Source organism: Strongylocentrotus purpuratus, unplaced genomic scaffold (genome assembly GCF_000002235.5).
Source record: "Strongylocentrotus purpuratus isolate Spur 01 unplaced genomic scaffold, Spur_5.0 spur5_contig_814, whole genome shotgun sequence".
In the NCBI taxonomy this organism is placed as follows: domain Eukaryota; kingdom Metazoa; phylum Echinodermata; class Echinoidea; order Camarodonta; family Strongylocentrotidae; genus Strongylocentrotus; species Strongylocentrotus purpuratus.
Genome location: NW_022145518.1, coordinates 48,297 through 60,958, shown reverse-complemented (window position 1 = coordinate 60,958; position 12,662 = coordinate 48,297). Strand labels below are relative to the sequence as shown.

The 12,662-nt window shown below is 35.8% G+C and overlaps 2 protein-coding genes across 5 annotated transcripts in view; one reads left to right on the top strand and one right to left on the bottom strand.

Annotated features, from left to right (window-relative positions):
- The window catches only part of LOC581596 (bifunctional glutamate/proline--tRNA ligase), a 29,009-nt gene extending 24,761 nt beyond the window's left edge, over positions 1-4,248 (top strand). For all 4 annotated transcript variants that reach the window (XM_011676907.2, XM_011676906.2, XM_011676905.2 and 1 more), the window contains 5 exons: positions 3-176; positions 773-933; positions 1,234-1,312; positions 1,917-1,981; positions 2,529-4,248. In XM_011676907.2, the coding sequence (XP_011675209.2) occupies positions 3-176; positions 773-933; positions 1,234-1,312; positions 1,917-1,981; positions 2,529-2,685 (636 nt within the window). In that variant the 3' untranslated portion in view covers positions 2,686-4,248. The remainder of the gene's footprint in view (positions 1-2; positions 177-772; positions 934-1,233; positions 1,313-1,916; positions 1,982-2,528) is intronic.
- A 676-nt stretch (positions 4,249-4,924) lies between these two features.
- Positions 4,925-11,775, bottom strand: LOC100891717 (organic solute transporter subunit alpha). Its single transcript, XM_003726201.3, has 7 exons — positions 11,672-11,775; positions 10,749-10,912; positions 9,416-9,489; positions 7,895-8,053; positions 7,006-7,117; positions 5,943-6,195; positions 4,925-5,427 (listed from the first exon to the last, which is right to left on the bottom strand). Exons 1-7 carry the CDS (start codon positions 11,718-11,720, stop codon positions 5,210-5,212), a joined length of 1,029 nt encoding a protein of 342 aa, XP_003726249.1. The 5' UTR covers positions 11,721-11,775; the 3' UTR covers positions 4,925-5,209.
- Positions 11,776-12,662: the final 887 nt, after the last annotated feature.

The window sequence follows — 12,662 nt, the reverse complement described above, 5'->3', positions numbered from 1 at the left end:
AGGCTATCGTCATACCGTGTGGCATCACAGCCAAGACTACCGATGAGCAGAAAAACAAACTTCTAGACAAGTGCCATAACTATGTGAAGATCCTGAAGGCTGGTGGAATCAGAGCTCAGAGTGATCTCAGAGATAACTACTCTCCTGGATGGAAGTTCAACCATTGGGAACTCAAGGTTAGTCATTAAGTTTCTCTCTGGTCTAATTTCTTTCTCTACTGCCCTCCATTATTTTTTTTTGCAAAGACTGTCAATGTAAGAAGTTACAATAAATTAGAGTTGTGTCAAAATTTGTGATGTTGAAATGTTTCTACAACACAAACTGTAGTGATAAATTCACCCCTGTCAATTCCTTCTCTATCCGAATTCTTAACACCAATGCTTGACCGAACATACCCAACTCTAACCCTCAACCTAACCCCAAACCTCGTTTCAACTCTAATCCTAAATCTCTGATGAAACCCATCCAACAAGAGATGTCACCATCAGAAATTCATGGAGTCAGAATTGTTAAATGTTTGTTGATTGTCTTCATTTTATTTGGTTATCATATCGGCTAGAATCCAACAAAAGGAGCCAAGCATGTATCATTTAAAGTGCTTTCACTGGGACTAGGTAATTTGAATGTGTGCTGTAACAATGTAACATCAGGTCAGGTTCTGTGTCCGGTACATGTTAATTCCAAGATTCCATTGCTCCAGCCACTTTGCTATTGACCATTTCATGTAATTGATATATAATTTCTATTAATCTTTAACCTTGTTTGAATGTAGGGAGTGCCAGTCCGTATTGAGATTGGACCACGTGACATGAGCAAGCAGGAGTTCATCGCTTGCAGACGAGACAATGGAGCCAAGACCACCTTCCCTGAGGCTCAATCAGTTGCCAAGGTTACTGAGCTGCTCGATCAGATCCAAAATGACATGTTTGCTAAGTAAGTCATTGATTGCCATGGAATTGAAGTTGATGTTCTCAATTATATATGGTTAAACAAATATAAGACATTAATATTAGAGCTATTTCCCCCCCCCCCCTCTCTCTCTCTCTTTCTCTAACACTCTCTCATTCCCTCTCTTTCACTCTCTCTCACTCTCTCTCTCACTGCCTCTACCTTCATCATATTAATCATACATCAGTGGAGCATAATATATTTGTGTTATTCTATGAAAATATTTGCCCATTCCCCATGTGATGATTGTTAAACAAAATTCTTTTTGTATATTTTTCTTCTCAGTGCTAAGAAGGATCTTGATGGTCACATTGCAGTGACCAGCTCCTGGAACGAGTTCTGCGATAGACTGGATGAAAAGAAGGTAAATACATTCCTTTCTAGGGAATTTGTATGAATACTTGTGTTACCAATCAATTATTCATGTTTTCTATTTAAAGACCCTTTGATTGATTAAATTAAAACAGAGGTGGAAATGCAAAGGACATGTTTTGAGCACCGGCACTGCACATATGTTCTTGAGCAAGACATTTTATCTACATTGCTCCTCTGCACCCACATCTTAAATGGGTACCCAATAGAATACAAACGTATTTTTGGTTGGATTAGCAAAAGGCAACCAGCTGGAATGCTCCCAGTCAGTAGAGAATATGCACTGTAATGTGCAGAATAAGAATTCAATCCAATGACCGGGTTATAATAATGCTGTAAGCGCTTTGGTATAATTGGTAGTTCTAGGAGACGGTTTGAATTTATGAGAAGCTCAAATAAGAGGGGAGCATGAGAGGATCTAGCTGAACAAATAAGCACATTCCCTAATATGTTTTACCAAATTTAATATTCCTGTGAAACCAGAAACTATCACAAGCACTCGGTCGAGATCCATGAGATTCATGAAAACTTCACACCGCAAAATAATTAATTGATAGTGAATCCAACTATAACATGATTATTGTTTTTATATTCAGCTTCTCCTTGTTCCATACTGCGGTGATATTCCATGTGAAGACAGGATCAAGAAAGACAGTGCAAGGTAAGCTCCTACCTCCTTTTTTTTTCTTCACATCCCTCGTTTTCTTTTTCTTGAAGTCTGTCATGACATTCATTATTCTACATATTTCTGCAGAGGATCTCAACTTTACTTGTGATGTAAATGAAATGTGTTGTCTTGTTTTGCAATTAGGAGCTTGCATAACAAAGAACCCAAAGTGTAAATTTGATATCTAGATGAAACATTGTACTATATGTTTAGGAGCTTCTTCAGTACCATATCTAAACTTCAAGAGAAAATCCAGATTGAATCAGTCAAATGAATGGCAGTAGAGTGCCATGAAATCTTGATTCACTCTATAATAAGTTGAAGTTCAAAAGATCATTCTATAATAAGATTAAGACAAAAAATGGAAGATGAATACATTTATCTAAGAACTGTAGAGATATCTCGATCAAGGACTATGGATTTCTTCACCGGTTTGTTAAAAACGCAAACCAAAGGCAAGGCTACATATGAAATCCAATAGTTCATAATATGAGATTTCAATGAAGCCTAATTATGTCCTCTTGTTTCCATCCATTCACAGAGACCGAGATATGGTAGAAGGGGCTCCCTCTATGGGTGCGAAAGCATTGTGCATCCCATTCAAGCAGCCAGCGGAGATCGCTCCTGGTACGCACTGCATACTCCCAGACTGTAAGAATGATGCCAAGAAGTACACGCTCTTTGGACGTAGCTACTAGAGTGATCCACCCCTTCCACCCTGACACAATATAAACCACTGCCCCCCCCCCCCTCCCCTATTTAATCATGTGCACTCATATTCCTATCCAATCCTTGCCCCATTAAGGCTATCAAAATGAATTTTGATACTCATTGGTACATACTTTTCTATTTAATGGCAGTTACTAAGATTAAATACTGTAAACATGCTCCTTTTTGTTATGAGGTGTTCATTATTGACCATTACAGTATGGTGTGCCATTCTGCTAGGATATGCCTGTTGGGTACACACTTTTAGAAAGTAGCTTAAAAATTTATTTATTTTCCTCACTAATTCTTAGCTCTGTTGCAAGTCTGAAAGAAATCTTGGTCGAAATTGTTTTCTATTATTTTTGTGTAATGAATGAACTAGGGTCAGTGTTAATTAATATGACTTCATTTGGTGCACACTTTATAATATTGTATATGAAATTATGGACCCATATTTTTTCATATACATTCAAGACATATTTTTCTTAGGCTGATATTTAACTAACCTAGTAAGTTTAGATCTTATTGTAATAGACAAGAAGTATACAGGTAATCCAGGTATTAAGTTATTTTCATGTTTTATTCGAAGCACTGAACTAGAGCTTTTTTTTAAACACAAAAACACGAACACACAACAAAGAATTGATACTTTAACTTCCAATGAATGACATGCATGAGGGAATTACATTATAACTAAGAGCAAATTTCTCTTGGCCACGAAACATACCAATACAGTTTATCATTCCGTGTTTGGGACAGTACCATGTCAGCAATAGAGAAAAAACTCAGCTAATTGTTGAGTTACTTATATCTACTACCACACATATATGAATAATATGTTTCATATTTGATTCCATATCAATATTTGTTGCTGAAGTTTGGATCCTAACACATAATTATTATGAACTTTCCAAATCACAAGTTGTGTAGAACGATGTAATGGGACCGAAATTTGTTTAAAACTTGCCATTCTGTCACCAACATTCTTTTGTTGCTCATATTTTCTTGGAAAGGACAAAGTTCTTTGTGATAGTAATATTTCCTTAATTTGGCTGGGCTACTTAACAAATATTGGGAGGATATTGTGAATTGATATACCATTTTAATTTTAGTCTATATCATACTTGTATGCCCTTCTTTATGAATATGCCTAGCTGTCATTCATGTAGCCGGGACATGTTAAATTCAGGCATGACATTTTATTTGGTTCATCAGAAATATATCTATTGCAGTTTCCTCAAGATTACTATACTCAATTAATACTCGGTATTCAACTCAAAAGTATATCATTGAAAGCACTTTCTACATTGCCTTGGTTCAGGAGCAATGACTTGGTCGTGACAGTTAAAAATCAAAAGCATTTGTCGCATTTTCTTAACAGGAATGAAAGTATCACATGTGATGACAGATGATTGCTAGTGAAAGTTTCAAACTTTCAAATCATGTTGAATTTCAGAATTCATAATATATCCACCGTGCATTGAAATTTATTGCATAAGGAGCATTATTTATAGATGTTTTAGCAGAAAATAAAATTTACTTTGATATCCCTATCTCTCAATGCATTTTCTATCAAATTGTTTTAATTTGTATCTCCTTCATTAGTTTATGATTGATTGACTAGTTGGTAGATTTATTGACTCTGTGATTGTACTGTACAGGATTTGATTGTTTTGATTGATATGCTTAATTTATTTAATTGAGTGGCTGACTTATTTATTTATTTGATTCATCAAGTTGATTGACTGATTGATCAATTTAATTGATTGGCTAACTGATTATTGATTGACCATTTGATTCATTTGACTGAAAAATTAGCCAAGATGGCTGATGACAATCTATATTAATCAATTTTACGCTGTGTCATTTACATTAAAATAGGTTCATAAACAGTTTGCTACAAACACCTGCAAGAACTGTCAGTAACAAGAAATAGTCCAATATTTCAGTGCATATTTTACATTAGCCATGCTAAACTTTAGACTTTCATTCCAATTGTTTTGTACAAAAAATAAATTGTTACAAAGGTTAATTTGCTAACCTTAATGAGACATGGATATATATATATATATATATATGTAACTAATATAGACTTTGATACATAGTTTGATAACATACAATTCAATAACATCCCTTTATTTCATAATTCACTTCAGGGCCCCATTTCATCAAACTTGTTATCAATAACAAATAATAGAACTCTTTGACAAATACGCTCTCGGCCAATCAGTCGCCACGATTACAGTAGCTTGTAACAGTTATTGCAACTTGTTAATGATAACAAGGTTTATGAGAAAGCCCGGAAATAATGTAGTTTTGCAGATTGTGAAGATGCCTAACATCAAAGGTACTGTTTCTCTACCAAACGCCCGATATTGAACACGCGATATACATGTAACGTCACAGAAATCATTGTTTCATTCAAGACTTCTACTATCAAATATCTCCGTAGAAATAGATTCCCCTCTCTTCCATCTTCTTAATTTTCTTAGCTTTCTTAACGTTCTTTTGACGTCATAACTCCTTGACCACACCGAACGATTTCGAACGATCTTTAGGATGTAGTAAAGGAGCATTTTCATTTGGTATCCCATCGCTTGGCATCATACCGGAGAACGTGCTTGGACGAACGCGTCTGATTCGGGTAACATTTCCATTGGTAGTGCGGAATATTAGAAGGGTTGGTATGAACATGATGGCACTCTCTACGGTCAGGAGGAAACAATGCCACTCTGGAAAAGAAAAAACGACTGTATGAATACATCAGAAATTAAAAAAATATAGAGTGAATGCTGCTTAAAAAAGAAAAAATCACAAACATTAAGAATCTTACTGAAAATTTTAGTGTACACTGCTAACAGAAGACATGCGTATGTGTTCGGACGTTAGCACACATAAACTATATATCTTGATGCCTTTTAATAGTACACTCGGCCACCCCCCCCCCCCCCTTCTCCTGTCCCTGTTTCTCTTTTTCTCTTCTTTTTTTTCTTCTCCCCTTCTTACTGTTTCTTATTCCTTTAATTCCTTTTTTTTCCCTTCCTTTTCTTCTTAGTCTTCTTTCTTGTCCTTTTTCTCCGCCTTATTCTTATCTTCTTCTCCTCTTTGTCCTTTTTTTCTTTTTCTTCCTCTATGATTTACCAGTCCTTTTTAAGAGATGTTCTTTCGGAAGGGTTCACGTTCAACAATTTTTTGAAAATTTCTAAATTTATTCATCCCTCATAAAACTATTATACAACCGACTTACGGTATCCCCTGTCGGGCGTGTCGAACGGTTTATTGCACTTGATGACGTCGAATCGAGTGAGGATGATGAGGAGAACGGATTGGACGTTGCTGAGAATGAGAGCCGTCTGCACACACAGAAACTTGATTTGGATTCTGTATGGTTTCAGAAAGTTTTTACTGGCAGAGAAGAAAACGATGAGGGCTGAGACAGCAAAGATGGCCGATACTAGTGTGATGCAGTTTAATATGAGCGTGGTAGTCGCGGCGACGTCCTTGATAAAATGAATAAAAATGCATGAATAATAACATCAACACATATATTCGACCAGCATAAAAAAGCATTAACTTATTTCTAATGACGAAGTGTCTGAAATATTGTTTTATATAGAATTAAATTATGTCGGTAGAAGTGCTCAAAATTTTAGTGAAAGCTTAGAATATAAAAGTCGGCCAGTGTCCTGAAAATGTCTAGAATATTCAAGTTTCCTTCTTCCTCTCCCCTCCCCCTCTCTATCTCTCCCCTCCCCTCTCTCTCTTTGTCTTCTCTCTGTCTCTCTCTCTCTCTCTCTCTCTCTCTCTCTCTCTCTCTCTCTCTTTTTCCTATCTCTCTCCCATCATACCTATTACATTCCTTACGATTATGACTTTTTGGTACCTGCATGCCTATGTAGCGTCCTGGGCTCCGTTATACAAAATATGCCGCCTAGATAGCTATTGATCGTACGATTGATTATTGCGATTGATTGCACATAATGATCAAAGAATCAATCGCAATATCAATCGTACGATCAATTTCTAAGCTTTGTCTTACAGGGCCACGCTCTACAAACTCCTGCGACTAGCTACTTGAGTGATTCACACCAACATGGCAACAATACAGCATGACCGAATAGAGAACATTTTCGTTGTGTATTCGAAATAAACATTGATTTGAAAGACCCGATGACCATGATGACAATAAATATCCACGTTTGGAGCCAATCCATACAGCCTCTGATTTATTTAAGTTAAGTTTACAACCCAAAAAAAAAATATTTAAAAATAAAATGAAAATAAAAATAAAAATATTTTTTTTTTTTTACCGGGTTTTCATTGAGTGAGCCATCGATTTTGAGTACCTCCGTGATGAAGAGAATAACAGGTCTAATGATAGCAGTCTGTAGAACACACGTCTCCAATATACGGTAGTTTCTCCTTCAGATTGAAAGCAACAAAATGTGTCACAGAACGAGTTGGCAATGTTACATTGATGATTTCATGATAAAAGGTCTGAATAACATAAATTCAAAAGACAATATTTTCGTGTGTGTGACTTACTTGATATACATTTTATTTCTGTTTAAATGCAAACTTAAACAAAGTTCTAAAGGACTGAAATTAAGTACAGTGAAACCTGTCTATACAGGACCACCCAAGACAGACCAAAAAAGTGGTCTTTACAGACAGGTGGTCTTTACGTACAGGTTCCTTTAGTACAGTCATGTTTCAATGAGAAATGATTTTCAAGGGGGGAGTGTGATCTTTGTAGACAGGTGGTCGTTAACTCAGGTTTGACCAGACAGATTTGACTGTATATAGATAACAGGTAACTATCTCACCTATACCTTTCTGTGCATGTGTTTTATGAGCAATGTAAATGTTTAACACAAAGACTTTCATGTAAACTGCTTTTTCGAAGCTAGTTATGTTTGTTTCATCATTACTGACTCGGAACATTAGCGTAAAACCAGCATTTGCATATGATGGATAATGTAGACAAAATGAAAATAATGACAAATTGAATAAGAAAAAGAAACCATCTGCCAATGTTCCCCGATTAATGGAATAATTAATTAACTTTATGGAAGCGTCTTTATACTAACGTTAAGGCCCACCGTGAATGTTCGTCGTATAAATGTTATGGTTATACGTAACATGTACTATACACAACATGATTTCAAAAGAGAGAATCCTTAAACTGGAAGCTCTAACCTTGTCATTTCGAATTTTGGTAAGCACTGGAACAGACATAACAGTGGTGGTCTAGCGAGAGAAAACCTTGTTCCATTCATGGTAATGATCATGGCATCGAGACCACCGAAATAGTCAACAATCAAGGTGATGAACTGGTAAAGGCAGACGGCGAAAAAACTAAGAAACAAACAGTAACACGAATAATTTAGAAATATAATTGTTAGGCATCTTGAATTCATAACACCTTTATAACCAATTTATAGTTTATAAGAATAAAACTGATTATTAAAATGTTTAGAAGATGAAAATCAGCAAATAGAGAATAAAGTACAAATCAGAATTGAGGTTTTATGACAAAAATAAGTTTTTAAAAATTGTATAAGAAATAAATTTATCATGATTGATTGACTATTGATTGATCGATTTTATACGCTAAGCCTCCAACATGCAACAATATAAAAGAATTACATATCAAAATTAAGTCAGCTTGAACAGGACAACCCACGAAATAATGTCATGTTCCAATTGTTAAACGTAGTTGTGAAGATCGAAAATCTCCGTTTTCTTGAAATGGAAGACATTGAATATGATTAATATTCATTTCTTGTTTCTGTTACTTTAATCAGTGGGTACAATTATTATCTCAGTCGGGAAATAAGGCTTGCTCATTAGACTTGATCTTTGATCAGGTAAGCCGATAAATTAAACTAAATTACCTTTCAGTGTCCTTACGTTATCGCGAGATTGTTGACTCAAATATACATTATCTCATTTTGTTTCAATGATCTGACGTCTTTTGACATTTTGCCCTTAGTACTGGATGTTTGTTTTATAACTAGTTACTTATCTCAGTGTTTACATTATAGTTAGAGAAGATCAATGATATCATATTTACAATGCTAAAACTTAAGGGGAATATATCCAGGTCCAATAAAACTTATATAGCTTTTCTACAAAAAAACTGATTGAATGTATAGGCCTATATAGACCTATTCACCTGCAAGTTACATATTCAACAGGCAATTCTTAATTACTATTCATAAATTCACAAGTCAATCACTATTCTAATTTCTATTTATATTATTGGTATTTTTTCAATTAATATTTTTCTGTTATCGTTCCATATTAACTCTGATTGCTTTTTAATTACATTTTATTTCATTGAGGAATGTGATCTCTTCCTTGAACTACAATTTTAATCGGATGGTAGAGTAAATGCAACAAGAATCAACATCTAGTTTTGAATAGAAGCATGATCAGACAGAACGAAACGGTCTACGTTTGATGCTGTTCTACAATATCATTTTCTAAATCGATCTATGAGCCTTCAATAAATTTGTATATATAGACGTATGAAATAATACAAAATTGCGAATGCACAATGGTAAAAAAAAAATGCTCGTCATGAAGTGCAGAAGTTTGAGGCAAAGTTGTACAAGGTAATATCATAAAAGAAAACAGGAGAAGATAAACATGAAATAAAATTACTAACGAATACAAATAAATTGACTTGAAATGAAAATCAATTAAAGTGCTTACGCTGTTCCAGTGAGAGTACATAATCCAGCTGCCCTTGGGATGTAAAGACCGAGTAAACATGTTGCACAGAAAACCTGGAGGTTGATTGAACATTAGTTTTATCTTCATAACCAATAATGATACCTACAACAACAACAATAATGACATGGTTGCATGAGATATGTATGTACTAAAAGCAATATATTCACAAATTGGGCCCATCTAATATCAGACTCCCTGCAACCACACGGTAACCATAGTAACCAGGTATCATCAATCCGCAGTGAATGAGGATAGGTGATTTAATCATAATCATCAATCAGAGGACCATGTGATTGAACACCCGAATCCATAATTCATTATCAATTCATTGTTACACTGTCAGAACCTACACTTATGAACAAAATCCGACCATAATTATGTTGCCGATAAAACGGCTTTCGGTTCTATGATGAAAAGAGCATGTGCCATTATCGTTCCCTCTTCTTTGTATTGTGGTATGTGATTAAGTTCGTTATAAATTCTCAATGTATAGCGAGTCATTAGCAATGTCATTACTGTTATTACCTGTTGTATTATCACTTGGATGATTCACTGCTCGTCTGACGTTTAATGATCGACTGATTAATTATCTTGTACTACCGGAATCAATTTCATCTCACACAATGGTGCCCTCTATACGGTATTTAGGGTCGGTGCCGCAAATTCATTTCAGAATGGGAAACAAAAATAAACATTATGACAGCCAAGGCTAAACGCCCCTCACAAAAAAATAGTCTGAAGGTCTCACTTAACCCATCCAGAAAAATAACCATACACAACGTAACTACATCAATGGTGAGCCGTACTATCTGACACATTAAACATAGTTTAATCGTGTTTTAATATTCTTAAACTAATATAGGACAATCGATGTCATCGATATACTGTGTGTAATAGAGAGTAATTCTTTTCATCTCTTGACTGGGGGAAGGGGGAGGTATGTAACAAATATCCCATCAAAATGTAATCATTTGATAAATATATGTTTGCTTTCATCGGTTATCTTTGTATCTATAATTGATGATAATGATAATGATGATAATATTACTAATACTACTTATTACTACTAATGATAATATTAAGAAGAAGAAGAAGAAGAAGAAGAAGAAGAAGAAGAAGAAAAGCAAGAAGAAGAAGACATGGGGAGAGAGTTGCAAATGTAGAACGTTAGTCGGGCTTGGATTCGAACCGTCAACCCTTGGATCGAGAGTCAAGTAAATAAACCACTATACCACGACACATCCACAATCTAATTAGCTGTTCGATTAATACTACCCAAAGTGTTAATCATTATGGTAGCCCTTATACTTACCGGATAGATGCCTATAAGCCAGACAATACTTGTTCGTCGATCACTATAGGGTATATACCTTAACACCCACAGCCAAGCTTCGAAGAATAGAATCACTTCTATCAATGTGATGATACTACATGTGATTAAGATCGGTAGCATCTGAGGGTTGTCCTCTAAAAGATCTTGAAATGAAAAAAAAGGAGAAATTTCCCATCAATCTGTAGTTTTTGATCGCTTTTACCCAAAACCCTTCGCAAAGAATGTATTTTGCTTTTCACACTCTTTTTGTCCCACTACAAATTATTTTGGAATAGAAATATGTGAATTGGTTATTTTGACAATTTTGGCATACTAGGTCGAAATTTGACATAAAAATGGATTTTATTTGATTCATCAATGTAATATAATATATTTCATTTTACCAACAGTTTCTTTAAAAAGTCCCATTTTTTGAAAACCGTCACAAATCTCTTTCCAAATGCCACTCTAATCAACCCCGGCCAATCGCATTGTAATCAGAGAGCGGAAAGCGTTCTTCCGTATAAATATCCGAGTGTATTAATGGTTACAAAACTTGGGATACAGAGAAGAGACCGGACAGAATCTATTTCCGTATAAATTCACCGAGCAAAGCGGGTTCTATACAACTAGTAATGAGATAATTCGAAAAAAAACAACAATATTATTGAACTAGATATCGATTCCGTTGTTTACAGGTCATTAAAAATCACAATGCTTATAATAGCAAGCATCATCTGCAGACACACTGATTATTGACGCAAAAGGAAGATCTAGATAGCAAGGCGTTGTGAAGTGCGTTCATCATCATTTACTAGAAATTTGACTCAGGAAACACGTTTGTGTTCATTTCATCATCATATACACACAAATTTCATTCTGGTATTCATGTAAGCAGATAAATATAATGATAATTGTCATACTTTCCAGCATTTCATTTGCCAGTGGAGTGTAGGAGCAGTTGTTTGCCATGGTTCGGTCATAAATCTCGCTCGTTCAGTTGATAATTGATCGTTAGAGTCCGATTTGAGAATGTCATTGATAGTTCAGTATCGGTACTCCAGTATACAGACAAGCGCACATAATCATACAAATAATCACATCCTTGTGACACGATGGTGTTATATCCAAGTTAAAACACTTTAGAGGTATAACAGCGTTGTGTAGAATCGTCGACCACTGTCTTGTTGAATAGAGCGATCTAGATTTGTGTGAAAAAGCACGATGCACTTTAGCCTTAGCGTGTGATATTGACATTTCAGTGGCAAGGGGTTCCGATAGGACTGAAAACCTTGTGTTTGTAAGAGCTTTTATTTATTTTAAAGACTTAGATCTCGAGGAAGATCAACATCGATGCATATGGAGCTCTCGAGTTCAGGGGTGTTGCCAGACCAGTTGACTGCAGGGGGGGGGGGGGCGGAAAATATGCCAATAAGTTATAGGGTAAACATGTCAAGCAATTATGTTTTCACAAAATTGCCGACATAGAAGTTTGAATTGGGTGTGACGGTTCTGGGATAATTACCCCCTGGGCAATCACCCCCGGAAACTACTACCGGGACAATTACCCCTCCCCCCCTCAAGGACAATTACTCCCCGGAAAATCACCCCCCCCCCCCCTCCCTAAGGAAAACCACCCCGAGGATAATTTACTCCGGAAAATTACCCCCCCCCCCCCCCCCCGTGGACAATAAAATTACACCCGAAAAAATTATTATTTTATTCAAACCAACTTATTATCAGGGTGGACTTCCCATTTAATGAACAGGGGGTGGCCTAAAATTTGGGTGGTGGTCGTCCTTGGCTGTCCTGGGGGTGGTTGTACTTATATATTTGTCCTTTTTTTTTTTTTATTATTGTCCTTTGTGGGTAGTTTCCGGGGGGTAATTTCCCGGGGGTGATTGTCCAGGGGTA